The 26,609-nt window shown below is 37.7% G+C and overlaps 1 protein-coding gene across 1 annotated transcript in view; it reads right to left on the bottom strand.

Moving 5' to 3' along the window:
- cacna1ia (calcium voltage-gated channel subunit alpha1 Ia) overlaps positions 1-16,882 on the bottom strand; it is a 237,764-nt gene extending 220,882 nt beyond the window's left edge. Inside the window, exon 1 of the mRNA XM_030141341.1 lies at positions 16,635-16,882. Within this exon, the coding sequence (XP_029997201.1) occupies positions 16,635-16,882 (248 nt within the window). The remainder of the gene's footprint in view (positions 1-16,634) is intronic.
- Between the last annotated feature and the right edge of the window lie 9,727 nt (positions 16,883-26,609).

Raw genomic sequence — 26,609 nt, forward strand, 5'->3', positions numbered from 1 at the left:
TGACGATTAACTCGTGCCTCGGAAATACCCTGAGCATAGCGGTTGTTGCCAACCTCTCCAGAGTCGGCCTGTCTTTCACCGTTCCACAAATGTTAGCATGGCGCTCAAAGTGACAACAGCTCGCAGATCTCGGCGTCTCCCCAGTTCGACATCTTTCTGGTCATGGTGTTATGTTTGTTTACTGTACACGGCCCACGCTCATTTTTAAATCCCTCCAGCGCAGGGGTCGCACACGCAATACGTCATCAAAATGTCACACCTTGGTTGTGGAGCGAGAGGTGTTCCTTTTACATAGCGTTTCAGAATCATGCTTCCACCTTTATCTCTCTGTTACTACCTCCAGAGGCATTACAGATTTGCGATAAAGGTCCCAATCATCCCAGCATTTCATTTACACAGACGTCGTTCCGGCATAAAGGCGAAATATTCCCGTAACAGAGGTGCTGTATAAAAGAAGCTATTATATCTTCAGTTTCAATAGCCCAGATAATACCTTATATTTGTGAAAATGGATACTCTAGCTGGAGTACTTCAATAGTAATTGCTGTACTTTTACATGTCTACACCTTATTCTGGTGACTGTGCAGGTCCTGAATGATGTAACAGAAATACAATCATGAAAGTATCTGACTCCATGGTGCAGCTGAGTCATGAAAGTGATGAAAGAATGTTGTATACTTTGGAGATTAGATGGAAAAAAGCATTGGAAAGCTGACAGTCTGAAGTCCGTAATAACTTATTGGACATTGATTTATCAACACGAACAGTGTAAGAAGTCAGGTCACGGTGGAAAACACTGAAACATTTCTGAGGATCATGATTAAGCTGCACATCAGCAGCGATGAGTAACTGGGATGGTAGAATTGATCATGTAAACAGGGATAAGAGTCCAGATTTCTTTGTATGTCATGTTTAATCCTAAATATGATTAAAAACTGAGACAAACATCATAACTTTGACATGAACGTGCAAGTAAACACAGTCAGTCTCACTCTCTCAATAGTGAAAGACACAGCTAACTTTCATGATTTCGGATTTAGCATGTAATTATCTCAGGTAAATCCTGTCTACTACAGCTACCTGCTGCAGTACAGTATAGTACATTACTCAGATTTTGTATAAAATGTGTTAATTTCCAAATTTTCCTTTTTGTTGGTAGTTAAAATGAATTTACAAATTTAGTCCAACAGGTTTAAACATTCAACTTTGAGCTGTCTGCTGTATTGTTTTTAAAACATTAACCGTGGGCAAATCACAGAAGAACTTGTGCTGAAAAGGCAAAATTTATTCTAAAAAATAAGGACAGACTCTGAGCCGTCATATTTGATTTATTAGTAATTCTGTCTGCTGGCACTTTAGCTTCCTAGTGTAACAAGACAAGAATATTTGGAGTAGAATAATAATTGGTTTGCTTATCTGTTGCTGTCTTTATAGCTGCCTCTGGTAATAACCATAGAATTCATATTCAAACTAATAACATGTAAGCTTTTGCTGCTTTTGTTCAAATCCGTCTGTGTCAAGGGTGATGCAACAGAGAGCTACCCTCCTGTTCTGAAGGAGCAAAGAGGCAAAATACCACTCAGAGTGCTTATTACATATTTTATTATTAGATGTGAACTATCTTTAACTCAACGCTAAGCACTGGCCTGTCACTAACTGACATAATTTCCATAATGCATTATGGAAATCCAAGCTTTACTTAACCAGTAAAACTTTAGATTTGTTTTCATTTTGGATTAGTTTTTTTGCAATTCAGCATTTAGGCTGTTTTATCTGGATGTCTTTGCATACTGTATACACCTGCATAGAGAACACAGTGCAGTACGTGAGCTGAAAAAGAAAGAGATCCAAAAGTGAGAGTGGCAGGACTCGTGAGGATAAAAAAGTAAAACAGATAAAAAAGATCCTGTTTGGTTTTGAGAAGGAAAATAGAAAATTGGCTGAAACACACCAACTCTCTGCAATCATGGCTGGAATGTTCAGGTCATTTAGGGTGCATAATAATGCTGCCCTCCCATTTTTGTAGATGAGTGTTTTTTCTTTTTTTGTTTTCAGTCAGGCTCCACACTGTTCTGTGGGAAGTGCTGACATATGTGCATGCACTCCATGGCATCATTTAGCTGCAGTCTGTTAAATGTCCACCTGCACAGACATGTGGAGGCGGACATGTTGACAGAAATACAGACAAGTTGTTGGCGTCACAAAACATATTTGCAGAAAACATATGCTTCTCTCCTCTAGTGTAGCTTTCCATCACTATCACCTGCTACTGAGAGATTACTCTGGTCCTAACTTGTTCTTACAGGCAGTCAGTCATCATTGGCTCATATCTGATTTATTAAAGAACCCACTGTTACTTTATCTCAATCTCATATTAGGGTAAAACGGCCTTTGAAATTTAGAAAATTTGTTCAGGAGAGTTTTAGTGAGGTCAGAAGCAAAGAACAGACTCGTACTGCATAGTGACTCATAGAATTTATATAGCACTTTGTGGATAATAGATGAGAAATAGCAAACTACAAAGCACTCACTTGGATAAAATGTACCCTGCAGTTAGTGGTGATGGAGCCATTAAATGACTTATTAAATTCTCTCAAGAGTCCCAGTTTGTGTAAAGCAATACTTCTGACTTGAAATGGCTTAAAAAAAAAAAAAAAAAAAACGGATATGATTCTTTTATAAGTTAGAAAATAAGGCCAGAAGAATATGATTATGAATGAAGACGAAAACAGAAGAAGGAAAGTAGTCATTGTTCCTATAAATGTATGAGTATGTGCAAATGCTCTTCTGTTTGTGCACCTCTGACATTTATGTATGCATTTTGTCCAAAAGCAATCTGCCTCGCTGCTACCCCATCCAGACAAATAGGCACTGCTGTCTAAAATATTGCTGTAATACAACATATAGCATAACAGAGTGCCAAAGCAGTAGGTGGATAATGTCAGCCAGCCATCTGGATGTAATTCTCCTTAAAGAATGTCACATCGAACTAAACCATAACCCAATTATGGCGGCAATTCGGCAATAGTGTATGCATAATTCCATAATCCAACAGCGGTGGATCACGATGACGCGTACAAACTGAAGCATGTTTGTACAAATTGCAAAATGTATGGGCAAATATACAAACGGGCGTGAAAAAAAATTATTCATGAATATAAATAATAATCACCCAACACCTCCATTCCAATATCGATGCTTCATGAGCGGCAAGGAAATTACAAATGGGAAGGGCGCTCAGGGAAGAGCTTAAAGTATTTGTTTGGACCAAACTAAGGATAGAGGTGCATTAAGTTTTCCTAAAGGACACTCATGGCAAATGTAATTGTTAATAACCACATGTAAACCAGAAGCAGAGCCACAGATGGTTGTGAGGTTGTTCATAACACATGTCAGACAGCAGAGAAGTGGACTCAGCTACTAAAACAGTACATCAGGGGTGTTATGTTATACATCATGTGGCTAGTCAGATGCTGATTTTACTACAAAACAAATACATCGCAAAGAGTCTTGGAAATCTGTTTCATTAGTTCTGTTATGGTGTGGATAAATAATAATAATAATAATAATAATAATAATAATAATAATAATAATAATAATAATAATACATTGGTTTTATATAGCGCTTTTCTAAGTACTCAAAGACGCTTTACAATAAACAACCAAGGGACAAACATACATCAAACGGGTAAACAGATATGAAGTTAATACTAAATGGTGATCGAAGAACAAATACAGAGACAAATACTGACAAAAAAAAAAACACATACACATAAAAGAAGGTAGATGAGAGTGGATGAGGTTGAACGGGCAGTCAGCATACAAGGAGATGAACAGGTAACAGAGTTTCACATTATAAAACCACTTTGACCATAACTATTCGCTATTTAAAGCATTTGACTTGAGCGCAGACATATGACTATTTATGATTTACAATAATTGTATTGTGGGTTACATTTATATTCTCTAACACTAATTTATTTTGTTGTTATACATTTAGGTTTAGCACATGGTGTCACATTCAGCTCAAGTCATGCACTGAATGGCAAAAAGACAATTCACTGAGCTCTAAAATGTAAAATGTTTGCTTGATCTGTCCTATAGTTGAAATTACATCACATATTTACACACATTTCAACACTTCTTACAATACAGCTTTTGTAGCTAACAGCCAAATACCACAGTACATTAATATATATTGTAAGTCATTTTCACTAATATTTTATTCTATTTTTCCTTGAATCGCTGATGATTTCAACACAGATCCAGATATACGCTGTGAGCCAGTGGTATCAGGACATCACTGAATATTCTCCTAATGTTTACAACACCTCTAGGTGTCTCTACAGGTCTCATCTTAAGGGTGTGTCTCCTTTCTGTACCTATCTGGCCCACTTTCGTCGACTTACTCAGAAATAGTTGAATTTTGTTTCCTAGAAGGATCCATCTTATGATGCCATATTGATGGCCAGAATACAAAACCTCCTATCTGAAAAAATCACTTTTTTCAGGAAACAAAAAAAAATGTTTAGTTTTATTATAGTATGCTCTTTGTTAAAGATATCCAAGCATATTCTACTGTTCTCAGACTCTCTTTTTATATTATGTGTTAACAATATCATCCTTGTTCTCACCATTTAATGTGAAAACTCAAAATCTAAAAATTTGCAGATAGGAAGTTTTGTTTTTTGGCCATCGATATATTGATATTCTCCAACTATCTAAACTTCCAGATGTTTTTTACAACAGCAGCTGAACTCACCCCCATTTGACATCACCTTGAACAAGCAATATTTCCTAAAAATCACATCAAAGCTCTTATGCAATTTTCTCAATTTATATATCACTCATGCATATAATACTTAAATATTGCCTTTAATACATATCCAGCTCCATATAATGACCAAACATGACCAATGACCTGAACTCATTTGAATATCATGTTAGAAAATACAGCAAAATCATTAGGTTTGACTTTTAAAATCTAAAATAACATTATTGCCCACCTTGTAGATTCTACTGTTTGAAATATGTTTAACACACTATATTTATACATAAAATATATCAAGCTTTAGAATCTACGAGGCTCACTAAGAAGGCTTAAAAAAAATTATACCTTACATGCATATGTGAATGGAACATCCAACTGATCACCTAAACATGTCTTATTTATAAATGTTTGTTGTTATTATGATTATGATAAGTATTTATTGCTTTAATAGAACTCCATTCCAGTTGAGTAAATCATGTCGCTATTAATACAAAAGGGTTACATACTTAGTATTACAGACATTATCACACTAAAAGGGATCGATTTTGGAAATGCTTGATATTGTTTTGCTTCAGCAACTGAGTCATGCATCACCTGAACATGGTCCAAAATGATTTTCAAGATATAATTATACATTTTACAGAGCCGGACACATAAATATATGTTGATAATGATAAAATATTAAAATCATTGCAGACGACTGATTATTATGGAATCAACGCTTCTCATAAAACAGTTGTTTATTCATTGGGTTGAACCACTTCTCCCATCGGACTCCATTCAAACAGAACACAGGTGTCAAACATGCGGCCTGGGGGCCAAAACTGGCCTGCCAAAGTGTCCAATCTGGCCCGCGGGGTGAATTTGTGAAATGCAAAATTTACACGGAAGACATTTACAGTCAAGGACGTTAAAATCCTTTTAGGTCAGTTCAGTCTAAAGTGGGTCAGACCAGTAAAATCCTACCATTATCCTACTATATAATGCACGTTCTGTGTCCGTCCGTCCGATCGATGTCCGATTGATGTTGCAGCACAGGAGGGCATTTGTACGGGTTTTCCTCAGCCTTCACAGGCCCAATCGTCGCCAAACTCACCAAATGAATAGAAACATTACCTGACTATCTACTAGGGATCATTTTATGTCTGTATTCAAATGTTGTGAGGTATGCTGGGAGATTTTAGCCACTCATGCGATTGTACAATGGCACCACGGGTACAATGCCACTAGTAACCTATAATTAATAAAAACTTTTCTTTTTGTTTTAGTTTTAAAAAAAGTAAAATTACACAAAAATATTTACATTTACAGACTAGCCTTTTATAAAATATGTGAATAACATGAACAAATATGAACATCCTGAAATGTCCTCAGAGTTGTATGTCTAATTTTACCAGTATTCCACCTGTTATTAAATGTTTTGTGTATTTGTAGATCCACTGTGATCTGTAAGTTGTAATGTATACATGACAAACTAGGCCCAATATTATTAAAATTGCACTCATTTTTAAAAATAATTATCAGGTTGTTCATATTTGTTCAAGTTATGTTCAAGTACGGTTCATAGTTGTTAACATTTTCCTTACAGACTTTGACTTTTTTTCCCTCAAAATCAGAGAAAACTTTAGATTTGACATTATTTATAAGTTCCTATACTATTATTTATATTATTTTCCTGGTCCGGCCCACTTTATGTCGTATTACATTGTGTTTGACATCCCTGAAACAGAAGATCCTTTGGACTCCCTATGAAGACACGAAGGCCATGTAGATGTTTACACCCCAAAATTTAAATCTTTTACTTTTAATGAGAATACCTTTGCTTTAATTACTGAGAAAAATCAATCTGCAGTGTTTCCAGCTGACAACAAGCAAAGTACAACTCTTTACATTTCCACTGATTTATTATGTGAACCATTTACTTCAAGTTTGTTTAATATGTCACCAATAGCTGCAGCTGCACAAACGTCTACTGTCGGCAATTAAATACATTTGGCAAGGACATGAACAAATTAAAAGTACTTAAAATAAACCTTAATGTAGTATGTATTCAGTAGTATTTTGTGTAGTTCAGTTAATGTGGGAAAAAGCCAAACAAAGCATCAAGGCTTAGACACATAATTTCAGGTTTTGTGCTTCCCAAGCATTAAAATGGAACAGTGTGTACATCAGAAGCAAAGTGGTTTCCAAAGTAAAGTTAGAGTCCTCTTTTTGTTATATGGATTGATTCATTTAAGTTGCATCCGTTGGCCTTTTTTGCTTTCCCCTGTTTCTGTTGGTCTTTTATAATGACTTGCTTGTTTTGTTTGTTCAATCTTGTACCCAACTCTATCCACTGAAATACAAAACTTTTGCTTTAACCTCAGACCATCAGGTTTTATATTCTTTGCCTTACAAAAACCAATTCCCAGCCACACGTCACTGGTTCTTTGGTAAGAGGTGAGGATCACTGTAAAGTTGAACTGCCTTTAACTGGAGAAGATGCGTCCTAATTCCTACACAGGAGTAAAATTTACTAAAATTGAAGAAAATTTTACTCTAGTCAGATAACATTTGGTCCTTCTCTAAAAAGTTAGTCTAAAAGTTACTCTTTGGGTAAAGCTCTCCAAACTCAATATAGAGCCAAATTTTCTCTTTTTGAGGAAAATACTTTTGACTTGCTCAGTAATTTTACCTGTGTAATTGTCCCTATTAAATTTAATTGTGTTCAAAATTTTTGACACTTTGGGTGAGGTCACTGGGGAAAGTATTGCGCCAAGTTCTACTATTGCTCTGTTTGGTGCAACTTCAAATGTTTTATCATTGTCTTCAGGAAACAGATCTTTTATAGCCTTTGTCAGTTTGTTGGCATGACGATTGATTCTTCTAAAATGGAAATCGGCCACTCCGCCGTCTCACTCTCATTGGGTCAGGGATGTACTTTATTTTGCCAATTTGGAAAAAATCAGACACTTGTTGAAGGGCTCACAACAACAATTTTCTAAAATATGGGACCCTTTTTTTGAATATGTTCGGAAGCTGGACTTCCCTGAAAACTACGATTGATTTTTTTTTTTTTTTTTTTTTTTTTAACGTTTAATTTTTTCTTCCAGTCTTATGTTAACAACCCATAACCACTTCACTAGCAGCTTGTAATACATATATCATGTTTTATGTTGATTTATATGTCTTTTTTATTTTTTGTGTATGTTTTTTTCTGTGTTATTTTATTTTAATAGTTTTACGGTGTTATTGATCCTTGGACATTCTTGTCGTAAGCTCTTGTCTGTGATTTTGTGTTCTTTCTTAAATTTTGTATGAAAAGTTTAATAAAGAAAATGACGGGAAAAAAATGAACTGTATTGCGGCATGTTTTGCTAGGAGGTGATCTAGTGAGACCCCGCCTTCACCCGTGGGTAACTGGGATAGACTAAGGTACCCATACGACCCTCATGAGGACTAAACGGTTCAGATAGATAGATAGATAGATAGATAGATAGATAGATAGATAGATAGATAGATAGATAGATAGATAGATAGATAGATAGATAGATAGATAGATAGATAGATAGATAGATAGATAGATAGATAGATAGCTTTTCTTTTTACATCTTTAAGGTCGATTTCTTGATGTTTGTTGTATGGATGTACAGTTTGAGTTAAATTCTGACCCTAATTGTTTTGACCAGGATGCTCTTGTCTTTCCTGATAAAATAATATAAAATAAAATAAAAACCCTTGAAGTTAAAGCTGCCACAGCACAAATAGCATGTTCAATACATCCTAACTTCTATGAAAAAGTAACGCATGTGCAAAAGGTCACACAGAGTATGTATTCACTGAGGCTTGCTACTACAGTAGTCATTAGAGTCCCTTTAAGCTCTTCATCTCTTCTCTGCCATTCCCCCCTCATCTCTTTTTACTCTGTCAGACAGTGCAGGCACTAATGGAGTTTGGACTAGACCTCAGGGAGAAAAGAGAGGGAGGAGGAGTGGCAAAGAAGGAATGAAGAAGCGATAATCATTAAAATCAGTATTGGTACTAGTATTAACATTAGCACTGGGACTTATTTTGGAAGAGCGAGCATTAGTATTTTAATAAGTTTTATTTATCCTTAACAGAGGTTTGTCTCATTAATGTTTGCACCTCTTTTAAAAAGACGAGTTTCCCGGGGGTAAAAGGACAACAGTTTATACTCTACTTGAAGCAGAGGCTCATTAAAATAAGTGGAACACTCATATTACTGCACAAGATGAAGGCATATATGGAAATTTGAGAAGAGAAAAACGAAAAAAGAAGAGGGGAGTAAAAGGATGCATAAGTAGACAGGAGTGACTGAGTCTTTGAGTGAAAACAAAATAGGAAGTGGAAAGGAAGAAATGACACAAAAAAGACAGGAGAACAAGCAGAAGATAAAAGACGCAAAGACGTAGAGTGTCTGCGTGCAATAAAGAAAGACTTTTGATGCTCCTTAATAAAACATCTGTCAAAACAAGCGCAACAGCCATTCAACATCAACACGCGCATCCATCAAGTCACACACCTCATAGCAAGTGTCACAGGGAAAGAAAAGACAAATCTACCATCATCTACCATCTACTTCACAGCAACTTTTTCCCAGAGTCAAAGACGACAGAAGGACAGAACGCAAAAGTTGAGAGAAATTTAAAAAAAAAAAAGAATAAAAGAAAACCACAGAATGAGAAAGTGAAAGAGTATGATGTGTCCCAGGTGCGTACTCCATCCTCGGCAGTAGTTAAGAGCACGGCATGGCAACGCCTCAGCCATCCGTCACCATGGAGATAACAAGCTGTCAGGGCCAGAGAGGATCATGGGCCACAAAGGCCGGTCACTCTGCTTGAACACCACAGGAGCCAATCAGAGGAGAAGGGGGAGAGGGTGAGATAATGTGAACTGAAAGATAGTTACTGGCATTGAGCTCTTCAGTGGAGAGAGAGGGGGGAGAAAAAAAAAAGAAAAACAGAGGAGAAACGAAGAGAGAAGAACTGACAGAAGGAGCAGAAGATGACAGGGGTAGCAGAGAGGGCAAAATGTGGGAGAGCGGCTGGACAATACTAATTACGGAAAAGACGAGAGGGAAAGAACTAGGGTGGACGGAAATGAAGTGCATGCAATTGTAATGATGTTTGGATGAGGAAAGAAAAAGGGTAGCGCCCAGAGCTGTACATCAATCAATGCTCTGCTTCTAAACAGCTCATAAACACAGCCCCGCACATTTCCTTCTCTGAAATCGTGCGTACTGCAAGTAATTACCCTGCACTTCCACTTTGAAAATACAGCTTCTTTACAACATACCAACTAGAAATTATGAATGTAAGGCATGAAGAGTTGAAATCAGGAGGAAGAGAATATATAATTAACTCACCAGAATATATAATACAAATGAATACAATTAAAGGATGGAGGATCTATGATGTCATATATTGGTTGCAGAGCAGCCAATCGGTTTCAGCTTTGTAGAATGAGAGTCGACTACTATTGGAGCCCAAGGGGTCAGAGGTGAGTTAATGCTGAGTGCTACCTTATTGACTCTGAAACGGTGCACTTCATCAGGTATTGTGTAACATGCATTTTATAGTCTTAGATAGATAGATAGATAGATAGATAGATAGATAGATAGATAGATAGATAGATAGATAGATAGATAGATAGATAGATAGATAGATAGATAGATAGATAGATAGATAGATAGATAGATAGATAGATAGATAGATAGATAGATAGATAGATAGATAGATAGATAGATAGATAGATAGATAGATAGATTATAATAGTTTTGGATTTTTCATTATAGTTTAGTTTTATTTAGTTTTGACTTTTTTTTTCCTAATTCAGTTAGTTTTAATTAGTTTTTAGAGCAGGTTTGCGAGTTTTTATTAGTTTTTGTTGTTTTCTAAATGCTTAGTTTTAGTTTAGTTTAAGTTTTTTCATATTTTTTATCTTCTTCTCCGTCGTATTCAAATAAATCCCAGACAGGACTCTGCTGCTTTCTCCCAACTTTATTCTCCATGTTTCCAGGAAGAGTGGAGACCAGAAGACGACTCTAAACCACAAGTGACGGACCGTGAAGTTCTGTATGGTGCCAGCAGCTAAAATTGCTAGAGCAAAATAAATCAATTTAATATCAATTCAACTTTGACAAAAGCGAAAACGAAGGGAATTTTATCCATAATTTTTATACATTTTAGTTAGTTTTATAAGCACACAATATAGTTTCAGTTAGTTATCGTTTTTTTCTTTTAATTATAGTTTTTATTTATTTCAGTTAACGAAAATGTTTTTACAATTCTAGTTTTTGGCATTTCGTTAGTTTTCGTTAACGATAATAACCTTGACGGACGGACGGACAGACAGAGACAGACATATATATATATATATATATATATATATATATATATATATATATATATATATATATATATATATATATATAGATAGATAGATAGATAGATAGATAGATAGATAGATAGATAGATAGATAGATAGATAGATAGATAGATAGATAGATAGATAGATAGATAGATAGACAGACAGACTATATTGATTCCCAAGGGGAAATTCAAATTCAAAATACGGTCACTGCTCCACAGAAACAGTCATACCACATCAACAATAATAAATACATACAGGGTGTAAATAGCTAAAAAATAAGTTACATTAAAAAGAAAGTAGAATTAAAAGAGAAAATGTGTATTCTACCTATCACATAAAAAAATAAAAGCATAAAAACATACCCCCCCCCCCCGCCAAGGTCAAGACTTGTTCACCGGAAGTCTTGACCTTATATGTACAAATGTTCTGGCGTAACTACTTATAAAAGTTAACAAATTAAGAAGGAATTAAAACAGGTTGTAGAAATCCACTCGATTTTTGCCAAAATGAAAATAAAGATAGCTTTGCCGCCTGGAGGGGTCAAATTCAAACTTTATGAACTGTTAGGGTCCAAATACACAAATAAATGTACCAAAGACTAATAAAATTGGGTTTAGCAAAATGTGACCCCATTAATGTAAATAGAATTGGTCCAATAATTTTGGAGTAAATGTGTTAAAAAAGTCACTGAATATTTTTAAATAACACCACTGCCGTGCACCCTTTTCCTCCAAGTAAACAAACATTTTTTTTTTTTTACACAAGATTAGATTTCAGGGCTAGGGGAGTATTTACATAAATAAAAGCTTTTTAAATGTGTTTTTTAGTTGCAGGAGAGCAGTTTGTACCAGTTAGTAGAATAGCTCATATACGGGCTCATACAAGCGGTTGCACTGTGTGCCCTTTAGTGCACTGTAATGAGTCTAATGAGAGTGGGAGTGAAAGTAGTAGGCCAAATATCTGCACTCCTATCAATCCCAATACGAATTAAGTGACAGCTGCTACATTATATTAGTTGGAGAGGCAAAGCCGAGAGGAAAGAAACTGTACTCTACTTTCTTATGCATTCAGTGGCTCTATGCGACCGTTATGAACAGTGGAGGGATTTGTAAGTGTGAGCGATACAGATGAGAAAAGAGAAGAATGAATCACGGGGAGAAAGATCAGCCATTATGAAAGACCCCGATAAATATGAAATTGGTTAAACTGTAATCATCAAACACAGACATCAGCCAATGTGGCGTATGAGGTCAAGGATGAAAGCGTTTGAAAACAACAACGGAGGAGAATTGGGGTTCATTTACACTAAGTGTTAAGATGCACTCTAAAGAGCAAGAGCAAAAGAGAGAGGGAAAAATGTGTGTGGGGTGCAATATAGAGATGTGCTCCAGGTGCTACGCTGCAGGCAAGCGTAGGAGATCACATCACAGTGTGTATGTGTGTGTGTGTGTGTGTGTGACTGTGTGTGTTTATGTGTGTGTCACTGAAGGCCTCTCACAGTTTCTGAGAGGTGGACAGAATTATTGATCTGCAAAAAGATGGTGAAACAACCACTTATTGCCCCCACACACAACACATCTAGGTAAAATTGACTTGACAGATAAACTGCACTGCACTGGAGACAAGCAAAACACAACTTCATGACAGCGCAATGAGCTTTATGTTATGAAACCGCAACTTTGGAGAGTGTAGTCGCATGAAGTTTAATGATCCATGTCTTTTAAATAAAACAAAGTACATCGTCCACATATTTGGTCAGTACATAACCTATAAACATCCTATCCATATCCTGTACTGTATACAGCACTGTCTACTTTTGTAAAATCAATAACACACAAGCAGGTACAAATTGTTCCTCCAGTGCAAACATCAAACACCAAACTCTTTCTCCAGCTGAAGTCCCACACACAGAGCGGATAAATACACACACATCCTCCAAGTCTTACACAAGTAAAGGCACAAAGCTTGTGAATATACAAGCCAACCCACACACACCTCAGCCAGCTTCAAAACTGTCTATACTAATGTATCCACAGTAGCAGAAGTACCACCACACTAAGCACTGTGGTGGCTGGATGGGGTGAGTCTGTGTGTTTTCTTGACTTTCCAGCTGATCCCACCTGAGAAAAAAAAAAAAATCACTTCAACTGCAGCAATAACATCCTTCCCTGAAACCACAATCTTTTTCACCTTTCACACATTCACTTTATATTTTTCTCACACATTCTCACACACCCAGGTGTGCCTAGCCATGTTTTAACATGCTTACAGTTTCAGCCACTGTGGGTGTCCACCAACCAATGAGCCGCAACAGAAGCTCAGGCGATGTGAAATGAGATTTGAAGTGTGTGTGCTGCAGTGTGTATGTATGCGGTGGCATGTTTTTACCCTGTGGCACCGGGCCAACTGAGAGGAGCAGAGCTCAGCCATTAGCAAGCGGTGTAAAATCCCTCTGAAACCTCTTTTCCTCCAAAGATCAAAGACGCAGTCTGAAAAGCAAACAGAAAGTTTCTCTGTCCAGTTCGCGCTGTCTAACTGGACGCACTTTCCCGCTGTCTCTGTGGTTTTCTAGTTCATCATTTGTTTCTCTGTAAAAAAGACAAACTTCTATGGAATCCATCTCTTCAGCGGCTCTGTAAACGAATAAAGTCTAACAACCTGCTTACAAGGCCTTTCACTGGATTTGATTTTAATACCTCACCAGTTTTGATGATCTGTCCTTATTCATTTTCAGAGTTTTCCTCTAAATCTATTCTTTTACGATAGCTTATGCCCTACCTCCTTGCAGTCGTACCCTCATTACTCTTCTCATTCATCACTTCAGTCTTTCTTTGCTGTGTTTTCAAATATAGTCCTTTTTGAATGAACCAAACTCAACCCTCTTACAATGGGCCAAATATTTAACCAATAGAAAATGGGCTCAGTTGTTCTTGCTTTCATGTTGGCAGTTCATTTAAGGAGGACTTGTGTCTTTATCTGGTCCACTTCAGCTGCGATGGGACCTCTACCACCTTTATCTTCACACCGTAGTTCCTTTGGATCTCCCAGACTTGCTGATACAGGATTTTTTGGATGCATCCATTATATTATGAAAATTCCTGTATGTTAGAATAGCCACTGAATTCTGATAACTATTGCTAAATAACCCTCAATGGAGAGAAGTGTACAAGGGATTGTAATGTAAGGATAGTGGATGCATGGAAATTAATTTCTGGATGTTTTTTTCTTCTTTAATTTGACATGTCCGGTGAAACCTCTAACTTTCATGAGCTGAAACTTAGAGGAAAATCCCAATTCACCCCTTGGTCCTCCTCCTTACCCCTACCCCTCCGTTTTGCATGTACATGTGAAGAGGTAGTGTTGTCCTGATTCTCAATTAGACGGAGAGGAAGGGCTAAGGCGGGAGGCTGTATAGCCCTCGAAACGGAGATTTTTCAGGATGACACTACAAATGGAGGGGTAGGGGAAACTTCCCATAATTCTGTTAGAATCATCGGCAAGATGGAGGTAAACACAGCCAAAAAGTGTAGCAGTGTGATGTACGTATTTCTTCGTAAAACACTTAATCATTTGATCGACTGTTTAATGCCGTTTCAGTGTGTTATAGATCGCATTTCTGTGGTATATAGTTGATAGCCGCAAAAAGATGACCAAAGCCCATGCAACAGAGACAGTTACAGCTGCTGACGACATGGGGAATACTTTCAGAAATAAAGTTGTCACAACTGTTAATAGCGGCATCGATGACTGCTGATGACGTAACAGGTCGCAAAGGGTTGTCCCATTTCATAGGGGAATGTTTCAACCCCTAACCCTTGCAGTTCCGTTTCAAGAGATAGTGTCAAGAGCAAGGGCCAAGGGGTAGGGGTAAGGGGTGAATTGGGATTGGGCCTTACTCTAAATTATAGCCAGTACCATTTGATGTGCTCTTCATTCCACATTTGAAAAAGTGCAGTAATTTCTTCCTCAAATATCTCACATCCACCTGTCTTGCTCTTCATTACCAGAAGCCATGGATTCAGCTGTTTGTTTTTCCAAGGGTCCCAGCGCAATAGCATGCGATCTGTCTGCAGCAAGTCTGGAGGCTAAAATCCCCAGTTGGTCCCAGTTTGGCAGGTTTTCTTTTTTTTTTTTTTGGAGGGTTGAAATATAAAATGCTGACTTATTGCTCTTATTTGGAGGACTGAAAAGGTCCAAGTGTGCAAACACCATGAAAGTTTTAGGTTAGAATTAAATAATAAATGTTAGTAAGAAGCTATAGGGTAGACAGTTTCTGCTGGTCAAATTTAATAAATAAATAGAGTGTAGATGAAAAATGTATCCTTCTTCTCAGTATACAATAATAAATAATAGGCCATTACACACTGATAGACTACTGGACCAACTTATTCACCATGTTTTCCTTTGTTTAGGTTAAATATCCAAGTAAAAAATGAACTCTGGTTAAGTAGATCTATATACAACATACGCCACCAGCCAAACTTTGACACCACTGTACTAAATAGTGAATCGAGGCTATGCAGGCTTTTATGGACAATACTGGATGTGGGTCACTTGAGAGTCTAGCGGCCCCTGAACTTATCAGCCAAGTAAATTAGAGACTGACTTCAGAGTTCTTAGAGCACTGGACTCATACTGTTATGATCGTACTGCACTTTGATCTACACACATACACAAACATGACAGGATATAGAAGCTAGTCCAGTGTGGTCCTGCCTGTCCCTAATGTGAAAGGATCATCCCTCATCCCACTGCCACTGTCAGTGCAGTCAGCAAACAGACAACTGCTTGTTCCCAGCCAAGCTTAAATCGCATACACACATACAAACGCCTTTTCCATTGTTCAAGCAGAGCTATGCTGATCACTGCAGTTGTAGAAGGATTTCAAACACACTTACTTTGAGAAGATTCTGGGGTGTCTGCTGTTCTGTGGCAGCAAATCCACAAGAAAAAAAAAAAAAAAAAGAGTACAGGTGGATAGGATGGGGGTCAGAGCTAAAATGGAAGAAAATGTGTCAAAATAATGAAAGGGAATATCTGAAGAAGCCACAAAAAGGATAAATTGTGACTCTGCAAAAGTGGGGTGTAAAAAGGAAGGAGTGGATATCCTGTGGAGGGGAGAGAGGAGTCATATTAGATAAGGAGATGAAAAGAGGGAGTGGATGAATGAGAGGAAATGTGAAAGGTGTACCAGTGAGCAGAAGAGGTAAAGAATGATGGGGTGATTTGAGGAGGAGGTGGATTAATGAAGCTATAAAAAACACTGAGGCGGGAGCTGATGTTGTGGATAACAAATACCATGTAAACTGCACTCACATGGAAAATACTACCGGTGAGGTGTTCCGCTATGACTGCTTGTGAGTAGGATGGATTAATAGGGTCAAACAAAATGAATAAAAAACAAACTTTGGGAAATTTAATTCAACATGTTTGCAGAGAAACTAAATGTTATTTAACAAGGGATCTGTTCCACCAGTGAATGAAAGGATATGGGCTGGACACCATCCGGATGCACCAGTTACGAGGGCAGGTGGTCTGCTTGAGGCAAAAGAACACCACAGGTGCCAGCTCCGGGAAAGGCACCACGAGAGTGCTTAGGTCACTGCCGATGCTGACATCATCGCCTGGACCCACTTCCTCAATGATGTCATCAGCCTGCGCCGAGCTGTATTCCTCAATCTGCCCTGGCCCTGCTGAGGAAATGCTCCCCAGCGGCACAGGACACTCCTCGCTCGTCATGGCAACCCAGCCGAGATCTGGAAGACAAGTTGACAACGTTAGAGCAATAAATGTTTATCACACTGTCTGACAAACACACCACAGATATCTAAGAGATCTTAAATAATGAAGGAAATGTCTGTTTTGATTTAACTGATGATATTTCTAAGCAATTAAATCGGAGGAGCATATTTACGGCATCAAAGTTTGATAGGTAAAACAGGCTTTTGGCTCTGCAGTCCCTCCAACAAACCACTAATCATCAACATGTCATAACATCACCTCACAACTCACAGTTGTTTAATGCTTGTTGTTTTCAAGCCCCAAAGGCCCATTAGTCTCTTGCTGTCTCTTCTCCTGATGAGAGCAAATGCTCTTATCGTAAACTCACTTGTCTGCATAACAGAATGCATTGCTTACTGATAACAATCACCTCTAACAATCAAATGCACACAGAGGGGTGCGACAGCAGAGAGTAAATCAATGTCAACAGTCATTGCACATTCATTGATGATTCATTTAGTCCCATCACAGAGTTCTGTGAGAGGAAATGGTTTTCCATTTCCTACAATTCAAATAGGGATTTGCTTTCACCTGTGAATACAGAATATGATGCATATATAATGCAATAAAGTGGATGTTTGTTACATAATCCACCTTGAATTTTTACATGTGCCTATACATTTTACACACTTTCAAATGCATACGATGTCAAGCATTCATGGTTTAAATGAAAATATATTTACTTCTAAATATTAGGTTTCATTCAACATTTCCTCTTATATTTTATTCTCAAGTGTTTCACCCTCTTCAATGGCCTGATGTTGTTGCAAAGATTACCTGATGTTACCTCACACAACCAAAAAAAGCTGTGTTTGTTTTCTTCATATTAATAAAGTGGGCACTTACAGTTAAAAATTTATTGACGCCTTTTGACTATAAACACATTTTGTTAATATTAGAATAAGATCACACCACCATGTGTCTTTTTTAATCACATCTTTTAATATTTTTTTTCTATATTTAACCAGACAGTGGAGTTGTTTCCGAAACCTAAACATTAAAATCATGGAACATAATCACCAACCGACATGGCTGAAAACAAAGCTGTACATGTAGATACAATGATATTTTCAGTTGGTAAATGCTGACACTCAGGGGTTTCCTGCCTTTGTGGCAGGTTTAGGTGCTAAAGTGGTTTTTGTTTGATTTTATCTTTGAAACAAGGAATTCAGTCAAAACACAATAAGAATCAAGGTAAGTTCATTAATTGCTCACTTCGGATTTATATCTAAAAACCTAAATGAGTATAACAATGTAAACGTATTTGTTTAATGTAAGAAATTTGGAGTATGTGAGTGTGTGTGTGTGTGTGTGTGTGTGTATGTGAGTGGGATTAGAGAAGTGCTCTGTGTGGATTCTGCAGGACATAGGTATTGTGTGGATGTGTGAGTGGGTATAGTTGATTGTTTCTTTTTGCATCCGTGAAATCTTGCATATTGTGTGTCGTAAGTCTTTGTAGCACAGAAGCGCTGGGTTGCTATGGGATATTTTGGACTGATTTTACACCATCACACTGTGGACATTTTAAAATGGAAAATACTGCAAATAATTTAGCTCTCAGTGCAGCAGCTCATAAACAGCTATATCTGTGTCATGACTTATTACTGGCGAGGGAGCCTGCACACTGTGTTTAAGATCTCAAAAGCAAATACAGGGATAAGATAAGAAGTGAAAAAGCAAAGAAAGAGAGAATGACAGAACTTTTTTTTAATTTTTTTTTTAGCATACTCATGCTGCCATGCATCAAAACAAAAAGCTGGCTTCCAAGTCAGCCAGTAGCAGCCGGAGCCTGAGTAAATGCATAATAACATATTGGGTTTGGTAGTCCTCTGGCTTTTAACTGGCAGCCAGCGAGAGGCACGGAGCCAAGTCAGTGCTGGGCCTGTGCATATACATATGCACAGTCTTTCACACATCCACACCCCGCCCCTCACATCCACTCAACTCGGGAGACTCAATATATATTTGCATACACGTTGTAAGTGTTCAACATAATTACAGATACAGTAACAATAAACACGCATGCGGCTTCATTTACATGCACGCCTTGTATATGTGTGCTGGTATTTGTTTGCACTAAATGCTACAGTAGGATTAATCGCAAGCAGTGGAACAGACTTTGTTTGTACAGGGTAATGATATTAATGGGAATTTATTACAAGAAAATAGGACAGTAGTGATTTAGTAACAAATGTCTCTCCGTGCTCCAGAGCTAATCCTCTGACAAGATGTTCAACCAGGTGGTGAAAAACAGGAAAAAAGTCACCTACTACAGAGCAAAAGAGTATGCACTGCTCTACCTGCGCATTATAACTTTAGTACAATACATAGAAATGCATAATGTTTCTCAATATATGCAGTTGTTTTGTCCTTCTGAATCTGGCTTTTTAAATTAGCTTTACCATGGCAACAGCTGCTTCCTGTGGAGGCAGGAAGTTTATTCTTACTCTGCTGTGTTTTATTTCCCATGACAAATCTTCTTCCCTGCAGCTATTACCAGCGACTACAATTAAGCAGGAGACAGCTATGCAGAAATGGTGGGAAGGGGTGTATTTTATCCTGTGTTAGTCTATTTGTCAGTCTACATGTTTCTGTACATTGCTCTTAAAATTGTTTCTTTCATCTATATTCTCTGCATCAAAATGTCTGTGAAAATCTCTTTCTTGTAACATTCCTGCGTGCTGCGCAAGCTTCCTCTCAGTGTTTTTTTTTTTTTTTTTTGTGTATACTGATGACGGCTGGTGAATGCATATGGGTGACACACACACACATAGAGAGAGAGGGAGAGAGAGACTTTGTACAAAGCTTTCACTGCTGTATTCGCACACATAAACACATTCACACTTTCTCAACATACACGCTCACACATTAACACCCTTAATTGGGATAGCGGATATACAGTCACCCATTTAGCTGCACTATGAGCTAAAGACTGTGATGAGCCATGGAAAAACTTGCTTTCCCCCTCCCACACACATACTGCGACAGTCTGAGACAGAAACAGGAAGAGGCTGCTGGAAAACAAGAGCAAAATACACTGTCGATCCATGAGGGGTTTTAGAGCCACAGTCTTCTTTTTCCATCATTTCACGTTGCCAATTTGAATATAAAAGATGTAGAAGCTCTGTTTTCAGTCCGAGCTGGGTGTTTACAGTGAGCTCAAAAATCTGATGTATAATACCCGAGGGATACGAGTAGTGACTAAAATTCTCAGTGAGTCATCGAATTAGCTCAAAAGGGAAAGCTCAAGAAAAGTGAGGCTTAAAGTATGAAATAAGAACAGATAATCTACAAAAACAGTGAATACATACTGTTGATGAAAAGAGAACATTTGTTGTTGGTGGGAATATAACAGAGAAAAGAGCAAAGTAGAAATCGTTTTATGAATTCCGAGAAGATGACCATTAAATTACCTAAATAATATTGTTCCTATCAGGTGAGATAGTGGTATCTTTCAATGGCAGCAGAAATCTACTGAAATAAGAATCAGGGAAAGTCCTGATACCGTATCAGACACACTGTGGCACATAATCTTCAGTTTCAACAAGGAAAAGTTATTAAAAAGTGCCTCCCTGTAATGTTGCATTATGAGTTTTAGAGGGCTGAAAGTTGCTGGGGGAGATTTTCTTTTTCTTTGATTCATTTTCTGCAGCAGAAGGAGCTGACTATGAGGCGGAGACAGGAAATAAAAGACTTTGAGAGAGAGGAAAAACATACAGAAACATCAATAGACGGACTGCTGAATAGTAGACCCCTTCATGTGTGTTCTTGTCGTTTCTGCATGTGTCTTTTTTTTTTTTGTGTGTGTGTGTATGTATGCCTGTGCGTCAGGTGATTTGAATGCTGAGCCCAGCACGGTGCTCTCAGACAGCCAGGGATCTGACTGTCACAGCGACTCAACACAGCAGACTGGGTCCTAACATCTCTTCAATTCATTCACTGACTGTGTCAAAACACATTGAAGGAAATACAACATTGTCACTTGAGAACACATGCGCAGAAACACAGTCGTGACTGGCTTGGAAAAACAAGCAGGAACATTAAGCATAGGAGACAACACAGTACGGATCCCTAATGATTGGTACTGTCCCAGGTGTGTGTGTGTATGTGTGTATGCGTGTGTCTGTGTGTGTGTGTGAACATGTGTTTTTCTCTGTTAAGGAGACATAAACTGATTTCACATTCACAATGAGGGGACACAGCTTATAATGGGGGCATACAGAAAAACTCCACAATGTAGATTAGAGCTGCGCAGAATATTGTTTGAGCATCATCATCAATAGTGCTCAATAGTCACATCGCAGGTCCTGCAATGTAGGAGGCAAATGAACTCAATGTGTTCTCATCTAATTTTAAGGGTACCTGACACACACTGTGCACAGTGTGTGCACAGTGATCCACCAATCACAATCATTTGTAATCAGTTTGGAGTGAGTCGCAGGTAAAAACATTGAAAAATGAGCAACGAAGAAGAGAAAATCACCATAAACGAAGACTCAGTGCCAAAAAAAAAAAAAAGCAACATCAGTTATCTGGAATTATTTCGGCTACAAGAAGGATGATATTGAAACACGTGTTGTATGTTGATTAGGGATGGGAATCGAGAACTGGTTCTTTTTGAGAACCGGATCCTGGTAGCTTGATTCCTTGGAATTGTTTGCCTGCCTGCTTAACGATTGTGCTTATCGATTCCGCCTTTGTTGCGCATGCGCGATGACGTCACACGTACGCTGCATTGTTTTGGTCAGAACATAGCCAACATGGCGTTGAGGCCGAAACAGTCCAAAAAGACGACACCAGGTCCACTGGAACATTGTCAAAGCTTCCATTTTTTCAAAAGGGTGGATTCCCTCCAATATGCTCAAACATTTGTCCACAGCATGTGATTCATTTGATTCACTACTTAGCGGCGCTTGTGAATCTAGCGGCAGAGTGAACACCAGGCCGTCATCCAGGCTCAGTTCCAGTTCCGGTGCGGGCAACAAACATCATATCCCCTCAAATACAAGTTTCCGAAGGTAGAGGAAAGGAAATGAGGTGCACAACAACGGGAGACGGGCAGAGTCGAACCGGTTCCACGTAGTAGAAATGTGGCAATAGAGGAATTAGTAAAGCGTCTTTAGTTTCACTTTCACTGCACCCCCCTCCCCCCAAACCAGGCCTGGTGTCATCTGTTATTATTATTTGTACATACTGTATATGTTATATTTCTGTGCAGATGGAAATATAAAAGACAGTTAATGTAAACACACCCGTTTGTACTCTTTTATTCCCTCACCCAATGAGAATCAATAAGAGAATCGATAAGGAGTCAGATCGATAAGCAAAATCGATAATGGAATCGGAATCATTAAATTCTTATCGATTCCCATCCCTAATGTTGATAGTGCCTTGCACCTGTTGCTACAACGAGAGGAAACGCAACTAATTAGTTTGACTCTTTACGTCGGCACCACACAGCTATTATATCCTCCTGAGGATTTTTTCATATTGCAATACATATCGACGGTTAAAAAAAAATCGCAATGTCAATTTTTTCCATTGTTGTGCAGCCCTAATGTAGATTATTAAATGTGCAGGATAAAGCTTAGGTTAAGGCAGTGTTTCTCAAACTGTGTGTGTGTGTGGGGGGGCATGGGATCACTCCTGGGTGGTTTTTTTTTTTGTTTTTTTTCAGGTTAGAACATGTGGCAGGTGGAACTAATGTTTTAGCGTTGGAACACCCTGGACTTATTTTAGGGATGTACAACAAACCAATCTACCGCCATGGTGATCTGTCACTAGACAAAGAGTTTAGGTTTGGAGAATGGACAAGGATTGGACTGGAAAAGAAAAATGTGTAATGTTTCTGTTTTACACGGTTTGAACAGTTTGCACTTTAATATTCTGAGATGTACAATGTACATGGGCTCATTGCAGCCACTGATATTGTCCAAATGTTCATCTTAGTTACCAAAATTTGTTTGTGATTCCAAAAAAATGTACTTTATTGTCATGGTTGTAAGATAATTGCACATTTCCTATTTTTATTTGGAAAGATACTGCCTCAAGGAGCAGTCTTGTTGAGTTTATTTGTATTGTTCACGCAAAAATACAAGTTATTTTTAATGTGCACAACAAATTATTCAAGGAAAAGCTAAAAGTATTGTTAAGATATTGATGTTTCTTTCAATAAAAGTTATAACTGCACCACTGTTACAATGTTGTTGGGGTTGAGGGGGGCCTGGAGATTTTTTGTCCTCCCAAGGGAGGTCCGAGAGAAAAAGATTGAGAACCACAGGGTTAAGGTTAGGATAAGTGGAGAGGAATGAAGCAGTGGACCACCCCCGCATAAAATTAGTTTGAGAAGAGCTATTTAAGCATAACATTAACTGTACATTTTATTTAATATGTCTGTGAAAGACAAAAAAAAAGTTAAACTATTATGATAAAATAATAGTCCTGTGCCCTGTAGTTAATGTCAACCTTTATTGAAGCTGTATAACTGTATTGAGTTCATTTCTTTATGAATATGTTCACGTTCTGGTTGTGGGTAATGGAAAAATAAGTGTCTATTATGTGGCTGAAAACCTTTATTTAACAGGTGAGACAACCACACTGCCCTCAACATGACTGATACTGGCTGATTTCTTGGGCTAAGTAAGGTAGGGACTGGTTAGTATTTTGATTAAAGAATCAAGTCAGGATTATAAAATAAGTACGGCCAATCTGATTTTTTTATTTTTTTATTTTCTTGCCTTCATATGATTGGATGATTTTCGCTGGGGTGCCACGTGGCTTTGAGTGAGACACAGATGCTTCCAGGACTCCAGACTGAACGTAAAGCAGATGATTAACCTGCTCTAAATGTCACAGGTAACAAAGTTTTGTCCTGTTCTGCCCTTTACACCTTCATTTAGTTACCTCCTCCTCTGTGTTTTACACGGGGACTGGTGTTTAACAGAGTATGAAGCCAAACACCACATGGCTATTCAGCCACAGAGGTAATGAAGGCCCATTTTCAGCAGTCTCTCTGTGGTTGAGTGGATAGCTTCTGGGGTTGACACCTTGGAGACTGGGGTTTGAATTAACTAAGGTGCATTAGAATTTCATGTGTGTGTTTTTTCTTTTTCTTTTCATAAAGAACACTGAAATACATGTAGACTTCAGTCAAACAAGACCTACATGTCAGCATAAGTATAACACTGCAAAAATCAAAAGCTTACCAAGTGTGTTTTTCTCATTTCTACTCAAAATATCTCATCACACTTAAAATCAGACATAATCGCCTAAAGAGTAACTTTTCAGTGAGATATAAGAACTTATTTTTAGACGACAGAACTTAAAAATCTTATTTCAAGAAATCTTACCAAGATAATTTTCACTTGTTCCATTAGCAGATTTTTTGTTTAATTCAAGATTTTTTTTGCTTAATTGAAGCAAAAAAAATCTGCCAATAATGGAACAACTGAAAATTATCTTGGTAAGATTTCTTGAAATACGATTTTCAAGATCTATTATCTAAAAATAAGTTCTTATACCTCACTTAGAAGTTACTCTTTAGGTGATTATGTCTTATTTTAAGAGTGATGAGATATTTTGACTAGAAATGAGAAAAATACACTTGGTATGATTTTGATTTTTGCAGTGTACCAGTATCTTAAATCATATCCACTATGTTCATATACTTACAGTCACGGAAATAATTATTAGACCATCAAAAGTCATCAGAAACAATGGTTATGCAATCAAGTACTAACTCCTGTGTGTATCATGTGACTAAAACAGACAGAAAAGAAAACATGGAATGTCTAAAAACACTGTTCTTGTCAGTACATTGCCATAGATATTGATGTAAGAACGGAAGTGATTTTGGTTATTATCAAGAAAACATGGAAAATGGATAGATATCAGCTCTGAAATTAAACTCTTATTAGCTATTTTTGTTGTTATCATTATATTTGTCCAAACGAATGCCTAGCACCTTCTTGTGGATGAGTGACCTCATGCTCCATCTAAGTCTAGAAAAGGTTAAATACACACTCAGGGGGTCCAAAAACCTCTTACACTCTTACATGTCCTTTATTAACACACTAAAAACTCTCTCTGATAACTCATGAATTCATGAGTTCTAAGCAAATTTATGAGGGACGACATGTGTCATTACACACCCCAACACTACTTCACTTGCTCTCAAATCTGGCCCATAAACAAACTCCACTCTTGTTTTCTTTTTATTTTATCATTTATGCCTAATGAGTGTCATACCTTCTAATGTTATTGCTTCTATTTGTTACCTCTGCCAAGTGTAACAGCGGAGCTTTTTACTTCTGCCAGGAGGTATTGTGATCACTTTGCTTTGTGTTTGCGTGTTTATTTGTTTGTTTGTTTGTTAGCAAGATAACAAAAAAAGTTATGGACGGATTTTCACAAAATTTTCAGGAAATATTGATACTGGCACAAGGAACAAGTGGTTAAATTTTGGTGGTGATCGGGGGGCGGGGGGCAGATCCGTCTTGGCGGAGGTCTGCACTCTCCGAGTGCTTTTCTTGTGTTTTCATTGGGGTTTGTCTGTTAGCAAGATAACTCAAAAAGTTATGGAAGGATTTTGATACAAAATTTCAGGAAATGTTGATACTGGCACAAGGAACAAATGATTAAATTTTGGTGGTGATCATGGGGGGGGGGGGGGATACTGATCTGCCTTGGCGGAGGTCTGCGCTCTCCAAGTGCTTTTCTACTTTATTTATTTATTTATTCTCAGATTGGGATGCATCACCCAGGAATATGTAAGGTGGGTATTGTATTAATGTTATGTTGAATATCCTAAAGCATTGTTTTTTTACTTGTATGACTGTCACTTTTTTTGTTTTTTAACCTTGATTCCAATAAAAACAATGTTGAAAAAAAACTTTACCTTTAGTCGTACCAGGCATTAAAATGAACAAGAAATTGAAGAAAATAAGGGTGGTCTAATATTTTTTTCCGCGACTGTACACCCTCCTAGTCTTATTCAACACCAGCTGCCAATAGAAATGAGAGTCCCTTATATGCTTGAAAACTTAACGTGTGTGTGTCAGAGGAAACAATGCAACATCGAGCCATTCAGACAGCAGCTAATGCCATTAGAATCACTTCAGGGCAAGGATCCCTTGAGAACACAAGTTAGACTACACACAACATGCACAAACTACACACATACACACACACATCCTGTCACATCATCTATGTCAGGCAATACTTCATCCAGTGACCTGAGACAAACCAGTTTTGACACCTATTGCTGAGTGATCAAAACAACACATTTGTTACTGAGACTATCAATATATTCAATAAAAGGACCGTAATGTATTTATAAACCAGGCACAGACAGGGGAACTAACACTGAAGAAGATGGCTGCTTTTTTGACAGCACTGTCAAATAGCCTTTTAAAATGTGACAAATACGACTCTCTCATCATTTAGACGAGCATAATTTCTGCTTGGTAACTTTACCTTGCCAAGTCCACATTAATATTTCTAAGTTAGGACCATTGCAATATTTGTCTTTGACAGCACATCAAGCTTGGAACACAATGAAACATATTTATTGCACATTCTTAATGGATTTTGGTACATTTTACAGAACACTGCCTTTTAAGTTCATTGTTCGCCATAAATTCTACATCTTCAAATTATTTTCTGAGAGTTTCAGCTGTTCATATAT

The sequence above is a fragment of the Sphaeramia orbicularis genome, chromosome 8, assembly GCF_902148855.1.
Source record: "Sphaeramia orbicularis chromosome 8, fSphaOr1.1, whole genome shotgun sequence".
Taxonomy (NCBI): Eukaryota; Metazoa; Chordata; class Actinopteri; order Kurtiformes; family Apogonidae; genus Sphaeramia; species Sphaeramia orbicularis.